General features: G+C 43.3%; 1 protein-coding gene across 3 annotated transcripts in view; it reads right to left on the reverse strand.

Moving 5' to 3' along the window:
• Positions 1–2265: 2265 nt before the first annotated feature.
• Positions 2266–19153, reverse strand: part of LRRC8A (leucine rich repeat containing 8 VRAC subunit A) — a 38078-nt gene continuing 21190 nt past the window's right edge. For all 3 annotated transcript variants that reach the window (XM_020965529.2, XM_020965530.2, XM_020965531.2), the window contains 2 exons: positions 12981–15146; positions 2266–4521 (listed from right to left, as the gene is read on the reverse strand). In XM_020965529.2, the coding sequence (XP_020821188.1) occupies positions 4246–4521; positions 12981–15137 (2433 nt within the window). In that variant the 5' untranslated portion in view covers positions 15138–15146 and the 3' untranslated portion in view covers positions 2266–4245. The remainder of the gene's footprint in view (positions 4522–12980; positions 15147–19153) is intronic.

Genomic DNA, 19153 nt, shown 5'->3' on the forward strand with positions numbered 1-19153 from the left:
AAAATCAATGCAACTAAGATAAGGAAAGAAGCTCTCAAAGGGCCTCGTATCCACATTTTAGATTCTTCATGCTTTCTTACCCCACATATCTAATCAGTCACCAAACCTTGTTGATTCCACCTTTTGTATCCATGTCCTTCTCTTCTCTCCCATGACAACTACTTTACTTTGGGGCCTCATTAGCTTTTGCAAGGACCAGTGCAGTGGCCTCCTATTTGGTCTCCCTGCCTCATCTCTACCCCTTCTCCCAACCATCTACCACATAGCTGCCAAAGTGATATCCCTAAAGCACAGTACTAGCCATGTCACTCCCTAGTTCAAAAGGTTCCAGTGGTTTTCTTTTAGCTCTGGGATTAAATATAACTAATAGCAACTCCTTGTTAAACCCCTTCATAACCCACCTCCAACTTGCCTTTCTAATATTATCACAAGTGACTCTCTTCCTGAACTCTTTGGTCCAGCTAGATTGGTTGTTTCTCATAAATAACATTAGATGGAAAAGGCAGGCCTCCTTGCCTTTGGACAGGCTGGCACTGCCCCCCCCAATGCCTAAAATGTATTCCTCCCACCTCTTAGAATCCTGTTTCCTTCAAAGATCAGCTCAAAAAACACCTCTAACATACATAGCATTTCTTGATCCCTTAAACAGCTAGTGCCTTCCCACCACACAACTTACTTCATATATATTTGTATGTCCACTTCCCCCATAAGATGTAAATAAACAGTCTGAAGGCAAGGATTGTTTAATTTTTTGTCTTTATATGTCCAACACCTAGAAAAGTGCCTAGCACATAGGAGATGTTTAATAAATACTTGTCTGTTTAGTTGATTTAAAAAAATAGAAAATATCACTGGAAAAGATAAGACCCAGATGCAACTGGACACAGGTTTGAGAACCCCAAGAATGCTAATGATTTGGGGAAAGAACTCCCCTATTCAACAAGAACTGCTGGAAAAATTGAAAAGTAATTTGGCTGAAATTAAGTTTAGACCAGGGCCTCAAAGCACATCCCACAATGAGCTTCAAATAGATACATGATGTAAATATAAAAGGTCTTATTATAAAAGAATGGAAGGAAGTACTTTTCAGATCTATGAATAGAATTCTTTACCAAGCATGGGATAGAGATCATAAAGATAGATAATTTAAATTACATAAAACCTAAAAGCTTTTGCATGAACAAAATCAATGCAGCTAAGAAAAGCTCTCAATTGTTTTAAAAAAAATCTTAGTGTTAAATATCTCCTATAAAAGTCTGAGATCTAAAATATGCAGTGAATTGGCCCAGATTGATAAGACCAAAAGCCATTTTTCATTAGGCAAAGGATTAAAGGATGTGAACAGTTTTCAAAAGTAGAAAGTTACTAACAACCATATTTTTTTAAAAAGGCTCCAAATCACCGATAACAAAAGCAAATTAAAACAACTTTGAGGTTTCATCTCACATCCATCAAACTGACAAAAATGACAAAAGGCAGAAATAACAGAGGTCTGGAAGACTGTTTGTGGAGGCATGAATTGATTCAGTCCTTCTGGAAGATTATTTGGAATTATGCCATCAAAGCAATACATTATTCATATCATTGGACCCAGAGATCCCTCTACAGGGCATATAACCCCAAGAAGGTCAATGGAATATAGTAAAAGGCAGTTGATAGTGAAGGTATATAGGAGTTGTAGGGAAAATGGCCTTTTCCATTTAAAAGCAATGGTAGCAAATAAAGGTTCTACATACTGTATAATAAAATATTCTTAGTAGCACTCTTTGTGGTTACAAACCTAGAAACAAAGTGGGTGCTTGCTCACTGACTAATGAATGGCTGAAAAATCTGTGGGATGTGAATGTAAAGAAATATTTCTGTCAGTTTTGCTTTTCTTTGTTTTAAGAGAGAGCTCATGTAAGGAAATGACTCTGATATAAAAATAACCTAAGAAAAATGGCATTAATTTTAAAAATGGTTAAAAAATGAACCATAAAAAAATAAAAATAAAGATAGAAAGGGCTGGGAAATAGAGTGAAATCCCAAGCCTGAAGGCAACACTCAGACCATACATACAGAGATCATCACCCCATTTCCATCAGAACCACAGTCATGCATCTCGCTGTGCACCAACCCCCCGCTTTTTCAGGTCTGGACTAGGGCACAAAGGGTCAGCACCAGCAGGAAAGCATCTATGGCTTCTCTTGTAGAAGGGTAGATTTACAGCCAAGTCCAGAGGATACTCCCCACCTTCACCCAAAGACATGAAAACAGCAAGGGGAATTTTGATGTCATAGCTTTATTGGATATGTGAACTGAGTCAGCGAGTCCAGACCCAACTGTAACGGATTGCTTCATGGTTGTCAGAGTCTCTAGTGTGCATTATCTCGTAAGATTACAACCAATGCAGAAAAAAATCATTAAGACAAGACACGCTAAAACGTGCCCTAGTGTCCCAAGTGATCTAAGGCAGGGTCACGCAGCACCCCGGCTTCACTCCAACCTGGGCGGGTTTGGCAACATGCCTAAGGAAACAAATTGGCATTAAAATAAAAGCCCCATCCCTCTCCTCTTTTACAGGAATGAGAGGTGTGGGGAGAGACCTTGGAAAGCTACACTTTCAAAGCCTCTCCCCCCTCCCATGCTACGTCCCCATTAAAGGGGCATAATGGTGATTATTGTAGACCATGGTAAAGGAAGAGGAACCTTCCCACATGGCCCCTTGCATTTGGGGCTGAAGCTAATGGCAGCTATCACACGAAAGTCACACCATGGAGCTGAGGGAGGGTTCACGAGTGGAAGCAAAATGAGGCCAGTGATGTTAGGCAAGCCCAGAGTCCTGTCTTCCAGGCACGATGCAGGTAAACTGCCTCCAGGTAAAGTTTATCTACTGCTAATGATACTGCTCCTTAATACCGTATGGAGTGAAGTGGGGTTGGGGACAGAGGAAAAGGAGATGACAGAGCACCAGGTTCATTCAGTAATTTGCCAACATGACTGCTCTATCTCCGTGTTCCTCCCAAGTTTGATTTCTGCTGCCCAGCAAAATTCCCTTTGGGTGGGAACAGCAGAAACGGACCAATGGCTGCTGCCAGAATACCAGAAAAGGGGGAAAAAAAAAGTCCACCCCAAGATCAGAGAGGAAAAAACAGACCTTTTGGTCAAGTTCACGGAAGATGCTGGCAACACCTCCCAAACCTCGAGGGAAAAGGAAACACAATTCAATGTTGTCCTGTTGCTTTGCACAAGGGAAACCACCGCCCTATCCTGAGACGTTCCTATCTACTGGCCCTTAGTGTCTTTTTTTTAAAGTTTTATTTATTTTTAATACCCAAACCAAAATTTAAAAAACATTTTGCTTTTAAAAAAGAATCCTTAAAAAAAGAAAAAAGGATCTAAAACCTCCACAAAAACTCAGACATGTCTCAGTGGACAAGTTTCAGACTTTTCTTCTCATCCCACTCAACTTGTTGCAGGCACCATAGCAATGTTTTAGAAAACCAGCTCAGTCCTCATGACCCCCTCTTTTCACTCCTGACCCCTGGGTCAGACCTTTAGCAGCATGGAGGACTGAGCAGGGAAACTTTCCAAGAGCAGGGTCACAGCTGGATCTTTTGGCTAGAAAATGGGCTTGGGGGAAAAAAATGCACTTCTAATATCATTAAAAAAAAAAAAAATTAAAAAACACTACCCCAAACACCCTGTTATCTGCACTGAGCTTTCAAGGGAATGTATAAGTTATTTGGGAAGAAAGGGGGCAGGCCAGAGGAGGAGAGAAAAAATAAATACCAATAGCTAGATAATAGTCATCAACTTCCCCAATGTGAGCAGAGGCCCCCTAGTCCTAACTCAGCTATTTGGAGAGAAACATCACCAGATGAGGCCATCCTGGTCCACTGATCCTGACTGTCCAAACACTGCATGGTCCTCTGGTCTGCCCCAGGCAGAGCCGGACCAGCCTCTTCTCACTGCCTGCGCCCAATCTGATGGCAGTTTCCACTGGCTCCTGTTTCCTCTTCAGCTCTATGATCCTGGAGCCTTGCTTCCCTCAACTGGTGCAGCAAGATCAGCCTGCTCTCTGCTCTGCTGGGTTGGCTTGGCTTATCTCCGGCCTCAACGCTCAAGGATTTCTTGGCTAGTCTGACGAGAGAGGATGGCAGTAGTGGGGGAGGTGAGTTTGGAAGTGGGCCTGGAATGGAATGGGCTCAGCATTGCCTACGCCAGCAGCATTGGGAATCATCCCCTGGACTCTCCAGAGGGGGTTCAGGCCTGCTCCTTGTCTGCCCTCCACAGCCGTTCCTTCACCTCCAGGGGCAGGGTATTAAACAGATCCTCCTCCACCACCAATCCGCTCCGCTTCAGCAGGGGACACTCCCCTAGCTCCACAGGCAGGCATTCCAACCGATTGCCCCGAAGCTCAATCTGGGTCAGGTTGGTCAGCTCACCCACCCGGGATGGCAGTGACTGTAACACATTATTACCCAGATGCAAGGTCCGAAGCTTCCGACACTGGAAGAGTTCAGGTGGAAGGCCTTCAATCTGGAAAAGGCAGGAGAAAAGAAATTTCAGTTCCAGGCCTCCATAAACCTTCAGAAACTCTGGACCTTCTAGACTCCCCAGGCCAGCACAGGGCCTAGTGCCCACCCTGCATCCCCCATCTGCCCATGATCTTTGGGTCACATTTTCCTCTTTAATTTCTTCCAGACCTTACTCTGTGCCACCTCCCCCCTGCAAGTGCTGTTAAGAAGAATGGTTATAATGTTTGATTATTATAGCAAACTATATTTGCTAATTGTCTTGTGTGTCTACTGATCAATTATATAATGAGTCCTCTGACTGTTTTTCCTAGAACGACTGAAGCCCTTTTGGGCTGATGGCAGTCTAGTCCGAGGATTTGCCAAGATAGGTAAGAACATTCTGCTCTCCAACAAGTTACCCATGCTGCTGCCTCTATCAAGTTTGACCCCCAATTCACCCCTTCTGCTTTGGAATACAAAGAGCAGGATGGGAGGCTGCCAGCTCCTTTCTCCCAAAGGGAGTGGTAACCTTTCCTTCTGTTCCTGAGCAGGCCGTTCTGGAATGCACGAGGGCACTCCTGTCACCCCACAGCGTTCTTGGGGAGACAAGGTAAAATAAGGGAAGAACTTAGTTTCCCTTTCTCCCCAAGATAAGACTACCTAGGCTAATAAGAACATCAGGACAGCCACTGGTTCAATCTCAGGGCCACAGTTCAGTAGGGCAATCCTTCTGGGGGGACCTTTTGCCCCTCACCTCAGCGGGCCTCTGAGGGATGACACTCCCTCACTCTGTTCAGAGAACAAGGAGTTCTAACAGTTCTCCATGAAGGTCAGCGAAAGCCCCAGCTTCCTTTAATAGCGACATCCGGCATCTATCGCCAGGGATTTCTCTAAACCTTTCATATGCCTATTTATATTTCTAGTCTGTACTTTTTTGGGGGAGCAGTAATAAATGAATTCTGGATTCAGTACTTCATGGTGTCAAACAGGGCTTTCTTCTCTTGGTTCTAAAACTACCTCTTTTAAACTTCAGAGGAGGAGGAAAGGAGCCTTTAGTTCTAACTTTCCAAGATTTGATAAAGAAAAAGACCATTAGTCTGGGAATCAGAAGACTTGAGCTTCAATTTTGTCTTTGTCCCCAACAAACCAGATGACTTCAGGTAAATTAATTTCTCTCCACAGGCCTCAGTTTCCTCATCTGCAAGATGAGAGGGCTGGACTAGAAGATCTCCAAGCTCCCTCCCATTATTCTAAGGCCATGCTTCCCTTATTCCATGTCCCCACCCCTCCTTCCCATTCCCTTTAAAGACTGATCACATTCACTTAGCCTTTGTCTCTCCAGACTGAAGAGGCTTTTCTGAACAATGAAAACACCTGCCCTGGTTTCATATTCAGTTCCTTCTGCCAGTGTCTAAAGACACTGGAGCCCCTCACTCACTGGAGCCCCTCACTCAGAGCAGATGCTGTAGCTTCACCCCAAGCAGATACTGACAGAATTTAAAAGGAATATCATGACAAAGTTTTGAACTACAATACCCTGTTAAGAGTACGAATGTGGCTACTACAGTATAGGCTCATGATTTCCCAAGACACAAAATCTCACAGTTTCAAGGTCAGGAAAATCAATCTTTCCCTGGAGGGAGGCAGACAGACAGACAGACAAATAGAAGGACAGCCTTACCAGCAAAAAGCTGGATGCTAAATATTAAATCCCTAGAGGTCTGGAATATACCAAAGCCGTCGAACCCACCTCCAAAGGATACAGTGTTATGGTAGTGGTGGCTAAAGGGGTGTGTGTGGCCAGGGGTGGGGGTGGGGGGAGTTCTAGTTCAGATCAAGTTTCCACCCTTTTCCTAGCAACGTACCATAGCCACAGGGCTGCCTCTGATGACAAGAGGTCACCTATCTAGACCATAGGGATTCTCCAAGTAGATAAAGGGCAATATTTTCCATGACATCAAAGCAGGTAGGTAGATGAATATATACCATAGTTGGAATTGACCTTAGGTTCCTTCTCAGAACCCTCCTGCCATTTCAGGAAGTTTTTTCAATCATTGCATGCCCCCCTCTGCCTGCTATCATCTCCCAACAGGAAGGCTCTTCCTTCACCTGGTACTTTAATGGAAAAAGAGGTCCAGATTTGGGGAGGGAGGAAAGACAGGGAGAAAGGGAGGAAAAAGAGGAATAAAGGGAGGGGGGAGAGAAAGAGGGGAAGGGAAAGAGAGAGAGACAGAGACAGCCAGACCCTCACCCTGCCTGAATGGGTGTCTGAAAAGAAACAAAGTCATGCGTTCAGTTTGGTCCAGCTGTGAGTCTGGGAGGAGGAGAAACCTAGAGCTGAAATAAGGAAGAAAGGCCATTCAAGTGGTGTTTGCCAGCCCGTTTAGTCACACAGCTGTTTCTACAGAATCTGCAGCCAGAATCCTGAAGTGCCTACAGGGTCTTCCCCTAACTGAGGGGTATCCAATGCAGGCAGCTACGCTCTCCGACCTTCACTGCCTCTTGGGTGCTCCTCCCCCAGTAGATTATAAGCTCCTCGAGGGCAAGAGGTAGCTATCTTTGAATTTGTATCCCTAGCATTTAGCACAGAGCCTAGTACATAGTAAGCACTTAATAAATGTTTATTGGCTAATATCCTTTTATTCACCTCTGACTTCCTTTCACTCTCCTCACAGCTGGTATTCCTAATGTATGGTACAAGAGAAAGCATCCTGCATTTGGAGTCAGAGGACCTGGATTCAAATCCCAGCTCTGACATTTATGACACTATCTGGGCCTCAGTTTCCTAATCTCTAAAATTAAAGGGTTGGGGCAGATGTTCTTTGAAGTTTCTTCCATCTTACAAGCTGTGATCTTCAAGACCCCCAATTCAACTCCCAGTCTCCCCTCTCTCTCAACAGTCTTCACCTCCAACTTTACAAAATAAACTGAGCCCATCCAATATGAGCTGACTGTTGTATGACCTTGGATGAATCACTCCATCTTCTCTGAGCTCCATTCCTCTTCTGTAAGTATGAGAGGGTTGGACTACTTCATTTCTGAGAGTCCTTCTACATCTTACATTCTCTAATCCTCTCAGCTAGAAGCTCACAGTCACCAAGATCAGCACCTGAACCATGGGCCATATTCACTGGGAAGTTTACCAAGTATTCTCAGGGAGAAGACAGATTCCAGACACCAAACTGAACCTCCCTGGGACTTGAGAAAAAGCACAGTCAGTGAAGTCACTTAGAAACAAATCTAAATTCTATTCTGGCAAGTGGTTCCCACAATGAAGGACTAGTCAGGTACCTCCCAAGTCAATGATATTTATTCAACCATTTTTTCTTCCAAGTTCAAATCTAGGAAAGACAATTAGATAAAAATAAAGGGACTAAAAACTTCAATAAATCTAATTTAATCCCATCTAATCCAATCAGGTGATGACTTCTTTTTAAGCCTTATTTCACATTACTCCCTTTCATATGCTTGATGTTCAAGCAAGTAGGACTACGATGTATTTCAAAATTGCCTCCAGGCCCTGAGGCAAGTAGTCTCCCATGCCTAGAATGCACACTATTTCTTCATTTCATCTTGTACTGCTTAGCTCAGATGCCACCTTACCCAGCTCCAACTGTTAGTACTCTCAACTGTTCTCAAACCTCCCTTTGGCACTCTTACCTAGATCTCTTCTTTGTCCTCATCACTTCTTACTTTATCTTTGCATGCTATTTACCATCAAATATCAACCAATCAACCAACAGGCATTTGTTGAGCATCTACCTTGTGTGAAGTATCATGCTAGGACTTGGCATACAGATACAAACAATGAAACAATTCCTACTCAAGAAGCTGATGTTCTATTGAGAGAGACAAGACACACATAGTCAAATATATACAGAACATATACAGAATAAATGCAAGGTAGTTAGGGAGGGTAGTCACTGGCAGTATGGGGAATTAGGAAGCATCACCTATGTAGAAGGTGGTGTTTGAGCTGCACATGCTAAAGGAAGACAGACAGTGCAGGAATAGAGCCAATTGGTACAAAAGCAAGGACTGTCATTTTTCATCTCTGTCTCAACAATGTTTAGCAAAGTGCCTTAAGAAATGTTTGGTTGGGGGGGGGGGACAGCTAGGTGGCCCAGTGGATAGAGCACCAGCCGTGGAGTCAGGAAGACCTGAGTTCAAATGACCCTGGGGAAGTCACTTAACCCTATAAGGAAGGAAGGAAGGAAGGAAGGAAGGAAGGAAGGAAGGAAGGAAGGAAGGAAGGAAGGAAGGAAGGAAGGAAGGAAGAAAGAAGAAAGAAAGAAAGAAAGAAAGAAAGAAAGAAAGAAAGAAAGAAAGAAAGGAAGGAAGGAAGGAAGGAAGGAAGGAAGGAAGGAAGGAAGAAGGAAGGAAGGAAGGAAGGAAGAAAGAAAGAAAGAAAGAAAGAAAAAGAAAGAAAGAAAGAAAGAAAGAAAGAAAGAAAGAAGGAAGGAAGGAAGGAAGGAAGGAAGGAAGGAAGGAAGGAAGGAAGGAAGGAAGGAAGGAAGGAAGGAAGGAAGAGGAAGGAAATAAAGAAAGAAGGAAAGAAAGAGAAATGTTTCTTAGATTGATCTGGTTTAACTCAACCAAATCTCATTCTCACACTAGGGATATGTGGTTCCAAAAGACTATCACTAGTGCAGGTGTGAGGTGATGAAGGACTAGATGTTATCACATTGGGGATATGTGGTCTCAGATGCTCAGGAAAGACCTTACCTCTAAGAGGCAACAGCTTTATCCAGATGGAAGAAAGAACTCTAAAGGGAAAGGAGCAAGGAGTTGTGTGTGACACTCACACATAGGTGAGTTTCTGAGCATGTTCTGCTGATCGGCTTCAAGCTAGAATTCTGGGCACTAAAGAACTGGGAAGGCAGGAGATCAGGTTAACAACAACAAAACAGCCCATTTTCACGTAAACGTGTCTAGTACTCAGAAAAGGCTGGGTAGAAACATAGGAAATGATTAAGCAGACTGTTAACTAGGGCTTTCAAATTTCCAAGAGGGTCTCTGGAAACACATATGCCAAATCTAACATCCTCCTCCCCTCTTAGTCATCTGCGGGAGCCCTTTTTTCTCCAGAATGACCCTAAGATTGCCAAAAGCCCAAACAAAAGAAGGACAAGCTGGAGAACCAATTCCACAGGAAGACAGCTGGCAGGCAGCACAGCACCTCTGGGAGGGATAAGAGAGTTCTTGGGAGCCTGAAGACAGCCCCTACACCAAAGGCACAACCCTTTCCACCACAAAGCCTTTCTCAAGGCTTAAGGCTGCGCCTGCCCACTGCTCCTATACAATGGAGGCAAGGACAGGGAAACAAGTGGGTCTGGAAACTACACTGAATTCCCTTGAGAGATAACCCAACGTAATAGGTGACAGGACTGTAGGTTTAGAGCTAAAAGTGCCCTGAGAAGCCATTTAGTCAAAACCCTTTCTTTTTACAGATGAGGAAAACAGAGTTCATAGAAAGTGACTTGCCCAAAATCACAGAGATACTAAGTATAGAATCTGAACTCAGGTTCTCCGACTTCAGGTCCAGCCCTTTTTCCATGGCATCATGCTGAGTCTTAGATCTGGGTCTGCTACCACTTCACTCTATGACCTAAACAAGTCCCTTTATTTATCTGTTTCTCAGTGCTCTACATATGTGAAATGGGGGAATTTCAACTCTAACTTTATAATTCTCTGCTCTACCCACCTTCCTTATCTCCTTAACTCATGCTACCTCCAACCTAAGATACTAAATTGTTCCACTGAGGAAAGATTAAAGAATTTAATAATTAGCCTGAAGGGAAGACGGTACTATTGTCCCAAATATTTATAGAATTATTCTCAAGAGGGCACTGAAGCCTCTGCTCTCTGTCTCCAAGGACAGGAAGCAGGTTTAGGATGCAGCAGGAAAGAGGGACTCAGTGAGAGGCTTCTACACTTCACTGCTGTTGAAGTCTCCTACTTAAAGGACCTGTGACTTTTGTTGGTCTTGGAGAACTTGTAGGGATGAAAAATTCATCCCTATACACATCCAACCCATGATGGGCTTCTGCAAACTTAGCTAGCCTGGTCCTAGGACAATAAGACATACACAGCTTGTCACAAAACCCAGATTCAAAGTCTTTACAGCTTGGCTGGAGAGCCAGAACTCATTTTTTCACTGGCTTGGCCTTTAAGAATCCAAGGTTACTTTCACCTTTATGATGAAACATCATTGAAGGACTTAAATGGAAGAAGGTTAACACAGAACGGAAAAACTTCCTGATAAGTGATTAAATTCAGGGAGAGGAAGGTTGGCAATCTCTAGCCTAAGAGATCTTAGAGAATGCACTTTGTTCTTGGCTAATTCAGGCATGGTCCTCTAGGCCAGAGCTACAGCATGTAATCTCTTTAGGTTCCATGTAGCTCTAATTCTGTAAGAACTAAATACTGGATGCCAGCAAGTTAACCAGCATAGAACATTCACCAGAAAGGTCCAAAGCAGGCTATAAACCCTTTACAATCCACACATTTAACCCAACCAAAATGCTGTACAAATACTCCATGAGAAGGCAAACTTCAATATATATGATTCTCCTAGGGAGTAGGAGGTACACAGAACAACTGTGATGTTGTTTAAGAAACTCAAACCACAAAACCACAAGAAGATCTTTCTGTAGGTCCCACCCCAAGATGTCCTTAGCCCAACCATACCCAGGAGTGTTATTTGTAATAAAATTACAAATTCTTCCTAATTCAGGGGGTGTCCTAAGCACAGATCCCAAACTGTCACAAACTCTCTAGGGGTAAGACCATCAAGCCAAAGAGACTGACCCTGAATAATTCTTATGAGAAGGCTCAGAATGTGCTATGAGTTGCATACTTTTACTCCAAGGAAGCTAAATGAGAGACAGAAAAGTCCAAGTCCTTACTAAGCTAAGTACCTGGATACCTTTTTAATTCTCACAGTATTATATACTCTAATTGAAAACACTGGCTGATTACAGTTTGAAGACTGGTTTCCTTTCAGCAGTTAATATCCTTCCTCAATGAGTCCTTTTCCTCCTAACAGATGAGTGGGTTGGGGTGGTTCTTAGCCTTATTCTGTGTCATGGACCCTTGGCAATCTGGTTAAGCCTATGGAGCCTTTCTCAGAAGAACTTTTTTTTTGTTTTGGTTATTTTAGGCAATGGGGTTAAGTGACTTGCCCAGGCTCCGAAGAACTCTTTTAACTAAAGGAAATGTTCAATTTCAGTTAGAGGTAGGTGAAAATAAAGATGTAATTTTTTTTCCCCATGAAAGTTCATGGACTTGTTGAAATCCAGCCCTTGGGGGTCCATAGATCCCAGATGAAGAAACCTCTATGACAGATGAACTAAACTTGAAGAAGCAGTGGATTTGCCCAGACTCTCAATCAAGCCAACAACTTATTGTTGAGGTAATGAGTTACCTCAGCTCTTAATTCTCTATGTTTCATCCACGCTTTTTTGAGAAATGTAATACCTAGGAAAGGCAAAGAAACAATCACAGACATGTCATTTTCGTTGTATGAATTAAGCTCCTATTCCTTTTGGCTAATCTAAATCCCTCTGCTCTCTCTGCCAAGATTCTTTTTTTTTTTCCACTTGCTTAGGCAATTGGGGTTAAGTGACTTGTCCAGGGTCATACAACTAGTAACTGTCAAGTATCTGAGGCTGGATTTAAACTCAGGTCCTCCTGACTCCAAGGCAGGAGCTCTATCCACTGTGCCATCTAGTTACACCTTCTGCCAAGAGTCTTTAAAAAAAAAAAAAGTCACTTTCAAAATCCTGATTAACCCACCTCATTGACCTTACATTAACTGTATAGGCTCCTCTGCACTGGGCCCACTCTCTATTACAGTGACTTTTAAAATGTATTACTAAAGCTCTTCTTTAGTCCTATCCACTTTCTATGTCAGTAATCTCCTTGAGGGAACTGACGAGGTCTTCTACTATTCTTGTATCTCCCTCCAATATTCACTGAGACCAAATTATTTTATGCATTCAAGCTTTCACAAGCTCCTATTTAAAAACACTTTTTTTTAAGGCAATCAGGGTTAAGTGACTTGCCCAGGGTCATACAGCTAGTAAGTATCAAGTGTCTGGGGAGGCCACATTTGATTTCAGTTCCTCCTGACTCCAAGGCTGGAGCTCTATCCATTGCGCCATCTAGCTGCCCCTAAAAATACACTTCTTCACCAGCAAAGTATAACAGAAAACACAGGAACTGGAGTCAGGAATCTTGTATTTGAATTCAGCTTCTGACACCTCCTTGGTTGCATGACCTTGGGCACATCTCTTTACCTGACCTTCTGGTTTTTTTTCATCTATAAAATGAGAATAATAGTATTTAACCCTACTATCTACTTCCTGGAGCCATGGTGAGGAAAATAATTTGTAAAATCTAAGGCGCTATCAAATGAGAGATGCCATCACCTGCTTCATCTCAAGCTCCCCCACCCTCCTATTTCTACCATAAACTTACCCGGTTGGCTGTCACAGCCAAATTCTGAAGGTTCTGTAGCAGTCCAATGTCAGCAGGAATAAAGGTCAAATTGTTGTGACTGAGATCCAGGTAGCGTAGCTTGCGGCAGTAGAAGAGCTGGGTAGGGATCTTCTCTATCTTGTTGCGATTCAGGTAGAGACGCTCCAGGTTGGTAAGGTTCCCGATTTGGATGGGGATGTAGGCAATTTGGTTGTACCACAGCTTAAGGCAGGTGAGGCGATGCAGGTGTTGGAAACTGATGATCTCTTCTATGGTCTTAAGGTTGTTGTCCTTCAGATCAATCTCCTGCAGGTTATGGAGACTGAAGATGGAGTGTGGGATGCGTTCCAAGTCACAGCGGATCAGTTCCAGCTCAGTCAGGTTCACCATCTTCTTCAGGCTGTTGAGGACAATTAACTTGGTCCCTTCATTGTTGATAGAAAGCTTCTGGAGGTGGACACCCACATCTGTGACCACCTGCGGCAGCTTGGTCAGGTTGCTCTTAAGTCGCAGGACCTTGAGCCGCTTCAGCTCCCGCAGACCGTCTATCACAATATAACGGTTGTTCTCCGCACTCAGGTTACCAGTCAGGTGGAGCTCCTCCAAGGTCTTTAAACTATAGATCCACAGAGGGATCTCTTTGATGTCAGTGAACTTGATATGCAAGGCCTTGAGGTTCTCTCTCAGGAAGGCCAGGGCAGGGGCCTCGATCTTGGCTGCTGTGTGGTAGAGCCAAAGCTCCTTGAGGCTGGTGAGCTGGGCGATGCTGGGAGGGATGGTCACATCAGGGATGAGCTCCAGCTTGAGCACCTCCAGCTCAATGAGGTCAAAGACTGTGTCTGGAATCCCACTTAGCATGAAGAGGTGCAACTCCAGCTTATCCTGGGAATTCTTGGTGATGCGCTGCCTCAGCTTCTCCAATGTCCACTCATTGTTGAGGTTCAGCTGCCGTAACTTATTTTCACTCACCTCTGAGAGGAAGACAGCAAAACGCTTGGAATAAAGGGGGTCATACTGGTCGATAAGGTGCAACATGAAGGCAAAGTCATTCTTTACATCAGGGATGTCGCTGTAACTGCTCTCCTCCCGGATGGACTCAAACGAGTACTTCTTGAGGGAGCGCCGGAGCATCCACCATAGTGTATACATGCATATCAAGCCATAGAAGATCACCAGACTAATATAGAAAGAGGCCAGGATCTTGAAGAGAGTGGCTAGAGGGTGGGCACAGCGGTACGTGCGGTAGCCTGTTAGGCTCTGAATGTCTACGGTACAGTCAACATCAAATTTGATGTTGTTGACATAGTACACCGTGTAGCTAATGATTAGTATAAACTTGATCACCTTGATGATTGTCTGCCGCATGTAGAGGCGGTAGACAATGTCCCCTTCCTCCACATGAGTCCGAAATTTCTTCACTTTCTCAAAGAGAGCTTTGGCCTGCTCCCCTTCTTTCTTGTCTAATACTCCCGTCTCTGACCGGTCCACAATACCTTGCTCAATTCTTGACTTGCTCCGCTGTAACATGGGCACAGTAGCCTCCACATCTTCACTCACAGTTGATGACTTCTTGTCCATAGAGCCATTCATCTTGCTAAAGGCTGGCTTAGGGTCACTCTCCTCCACCACTGTCTCTGAGAGTGCCCGGGTAGTCCAAGGTGAATCAAAACATTTAAGCAGGATAGAGACAAAGTGCTCCAGTTTGGAGCTGGTCCGGGGAAACTTGAACCAGAAGTTACTGCAGGCCAAGAAGATAAGTGTATGGAGCAGCACCAAATAGGGGAAATACTTGGCGAACCAGTGGAGCCGGTTCTCATAGCATACTGCATCTACGTAGTTGTACTGATGCCGATCGAGGTCATACTTGATTCCTTTGGGCCCTGGGTCTGGAGACGTAAGGACTGTAGAGTTGTAATAGGTGGGATCCGGGGCAGGAGTAGACCAACCTTGAAAGGAATCATTGCAGGAGTCTTTAGTAACCCATTTACAAGGGAGACAGATCATCTTGTCCTGGGTGACCTGAAGCGTCCCCCCAAATACTGCAATCATCAGCATGACAATGGATATGTAATCTGTGAAGACATCCCACCATGGCTTCAGGATTCGATAAGCTGGCTGAGTATCAGCAAAGTACCGGAGCTCAGTGACAGGAATCATGGTTTAAACCTGAAAGGAACCCACAGGCAGGTATTATTGGCAGAGGGCAGCCTGGTTTCCCCAAGAAGAGTTATTAGCAAATGGTCTGGGACTAAATCAGAGTGAGACAACAGACCAATTGTTTTAAATTCTACTTGAAGTCTAAATGAGAATCACGTCCTTATCATCTAAATAATATTTCTCTTAGAGGAGCTTAAAGACTTGCTAGGGAAACCAAGAGGTAAAGGAAAAGATGAAAGACCTGCACCCCATTTACAGAGGAGAAAACAAGAATGAGAAGTTAGGTGATTTGTCTGTGAACACACGGTAAAAATCAGAGGCGGAGACAAAAATTAGACCTGGTTTCCCAATTTGTAATGGGAGATTCTATCCATGAGGGCTTTTAATCATTTGGCCACAACTAATAAATGCATTTCCTTTGGTTCTATTTTCTCCTCATATTAAGAATAATTTTTCTGTGTCAACCAAAAGGATCCAGATGTCACTTTTAACAAAAGATTCTGTCCAACCTGAATTTTGCTTTCTACTAACTCAAAGAAAGAGAAAATAAATTAAACATTCAAATGATTAGGAGTAACACCTGAAGAACATCTAGTCTATTTCCTTATCTCCAAGGACTCTTCTAGATAACCCAAGAAAAATGTTTAATATACTTTACCTTCATTTCCTTCCAAGAGATCTATTTCAAGACAACCAACACTTTCAGGTGAAAGGAAAATGTCTAGGTAATTTGAATTTGGCCACTCTAGCTTTAACAAAAATAACAATAACAAAATAATCTTCTCTATTCAAACATTGCCTTTCTTCAAGCCGTCCAAAGTATTTCATATCTTCAACACACCTACAATAGGCTAAGATGACTGTGAAGGATAAGGGTGAAAAAAAAGAGAGGGACTCAGGTTACACAGACAGGAACTGAGGCACTTGATCAAGGTGCCGTTAGCCAAGACGGCAGAAAAAAACAGATGCCAGAAGCCTTGATTCCCTAGGCTACCAGAGCCAAGATCACAGGTTTCCAAGTGCCAGGTCATGGCGAGGCTACCAGAGCCAAGATCACAGGTTTCCAAGTGCCAGGTCATGGCGAGGCTACCATAGCCAAGATCACAGTTTTCCAAGTGCCAGGTCATGGCGAGGCTACCATATACCACACCCCTGACCTGATGGCTTCTAGAGCTGGATGTCTACCCTCTCCTTGGAGGGCTTAATTAAGTCATATGCAGAGTAAATGAAGGTTAAGTCATTCCAGGAAAAGGAATGGAGGAGAGAGTCACCCAGGAATGGCTTTGTGAATCCACAGGAAGGTAGTAAGATCTCTAATAACAGGGATGGGCTTCCTTGAGCCACCTACACTGTGGGAAACCAGCCCTTTTACAACTTGCTGAATCATTCGGCCCCACCTTCCACTAAAAGACAAAGATCCCACTCTTACTCTTGACCCATAACTCCCACAGCCTGCATCTAAAACAATATCTAGAATTTAAACACGTGCCAGTAAGAGCCACTCATGAAGTCCATAGTGCAGAGAACAGATAATGGGAGTTGCCAGCATGCTCTAAGTCACCTGAAGAGTCTTAAAACCAGAGATTCGAGTCATATGAGCCAGCTGCCCTGATGCCTGAGCAGGTCTCCTCCCTGACTCTCTCAGACAGGGTGCCAACACTGTTGAAGGTGGGGTGGGTGTCCCTGGGAAGGATGTGGTTACAACTGCTCAGCCATTAAAGAAGGTTGGGGGATGGGAAAAGAAGGTATGAAATAGAGAAAGAGGGACTAGGTCTTCAAGTTTCTGAGGAAGAAACTGGTTCCCTTCTTCAACTCTCAGGTACTTTATCTTTATTTAATAGATGGATGAAGATCATGAAATCCAAGAAATAACTCAAAGTTCTTTTGTTTTGCAGTGATGCATCCAGAAAAGTGCAACGAGAGAGCAATAGTTTTGGTGGACTCAGTCAAGAAAACTAATTTAATGGAGCAAAGTCTCTCCATGGACATTTGGGAGCAGCTCTCTCTGCTCAGTTCACCAGGGGGGATAGACCTGGTCTGATTATTATGTCAAGTCATCCTGGGTAGTTTCCTTAAAGGAAGATAAGAAAGCTGACTGCAGGACAAGCTAGGAAGCTTGGTTATAGCACAAATTTGACAGTTCAATCCTCCTGGCCACAGTTAACACAGCAGTAAGAGAAGCGACTTTGGATTGGTTCACTTAAATTAGCAACGTGGACTGAGCAAACTGGTAAAGGAGAAATATCGCTCTCAATAAAGTCAAGAGGGCAAAATCCAACAGGCTTTCTTCTCATAACTCTCCCCTAGCTAGAACGTGGAAAGAGAGAGATTAAGGTTCAAAGGATAACTGTCCATCTCCTTCAAATGCCTGCCTCTTTTGGAGGTGTCAAGTATACATGGGACGCCCTCAGTTAGGTTGTCGGATTCCTCCTTATACAACACAATATCTTTTAAAAATACAATTTAATAATACTAATAAAGCTAGAAAGGACATTAGAGACTATTAATTATCATAAATAATTAGTAATAAGTATTACAATAGCTATAAAAACCCTATACTAATGCCTCATAATGGCTTGGAGTTAACCTAGGGTACTCAAAAGGTTACTATAGAATATATGCTCTAGCAGAATCTGCCAAACTGGAAAGGCTTTGAATTTGGGCTTGGGGCACAGAGGACCAGCCTGGCTAAGTACAGAGAAGTCACAAAGTGACAAAATCTTTTTGGCCCTGACCACTAAGAAAATGAAGAAAATACAAAATGGCCCTTAGTCATGGGAAGTGCCTTTCTACTTCCTTAGTCACAGTGTGGAATAATGAAAAAGGAGGCAAAGGATAGGGTAAGAATCATGTGTTTTTTATTTTTTAATTTTTTTAGGCAATTGGGATTAAGTGACTTGCCCAGGGTCACACAGCTAGTAAGTGTCAAGTGTTTGGTGTGAGTCCGGATTTGAACTCAGGTCCTCCTGACTTCAGGGCTGGTGCTCTATCCACTGTGCCACCTAGCTGCCCCTTTGTGTTTTTTAGGTTAGCGATAAACATGAACTTATGGTACTCTAAATATGAGATCCTTATTCAAAGATCGCAGGAAAAATATTACTAGAGGAACCAAACTGTATAAATATTAATATTCTCTTTATAAAAAAAAACAAGATAGAAGTTGTTGCTAAATGAAGGATGACTCACAGGTTATCTGATGACCAATTAACAAGCATTTTAGGTGCCAGGTGCTATAGGAAGCCAGGGACATAAAACACAGAAGACAGCTTGCCCTCAAAGAACCTAATATTCTATCACAGGGATACAATATGTTCAGATGAGTAAATATAATATATGTACAAAGTGAATACACAATGAATGACTGGGAGGGGAGAGTTATGAACTAACAACTGAGGAAATGGGGGAAGGCCTCTCGAAGGAGGTGGCACCTCAGATAAGCTTGGTTCCAGAAGTCTGAAGTGAAGAGGGAGGGCAGTACATATATGGTGGATAGTAGGGAGAGGCCAGATTGTGCAAAGAAGGGCGTGAATGCAGGAGATGCAATGCTATGTAGGAGAAACAGCAAGCAAGCTAGTTTGGCTGGACCATGGACCACACAGTGGCTGGTAATGTGTAATCAGCCTATCAGAAGATAGGCTGAAGCCAGACTGGGAAGGGCTTTAAATGCTAAACATAAACACTTGTATCCTATTCCTAAGGGAGCCTTTGATGCTTCTTAAGCTTGAGGACTATCACTTTAGCATCCATATGGAAGAAGTACTGGAGGGCAGCAAGAGCCATTAGGAGGCTCTTGCCAATACTCCATGAAAAGCAGCAATGAGGACCCAGACTAGTTGCATATAGTAATAGTGATGCCCAAAAAAGAAAAGTGCGTCAATAAAACAATAATAAAACACATAGAAGAAAGTTCAGAGTCACAGAGAAGCAGGACAGCGTTGGCATTACTGTGCTAAATCTATTATATATCTAAAAAACAAACAAACAAAACCCGCAAAACCCAAGCTGTACATAATAGG

The sequence above is a fragment of the Phascolarctos cinereus genome, unplaced genomic scaffold (genome assembly GCF_003287225.1).
Source record: "Phascolarctos cinereus isolate Bilbo 61053 unplaced genomic scaffold, phaCin_HiC Scaffold_2;HRSCAF=192, whole genome shotgun sequence".
NCBI lineage: Eukaryota > Metazoa > Chordata > Mammalia > Diprotodontia > Phascolarctidae > Phascolarctos > Phascolarctos cinereus.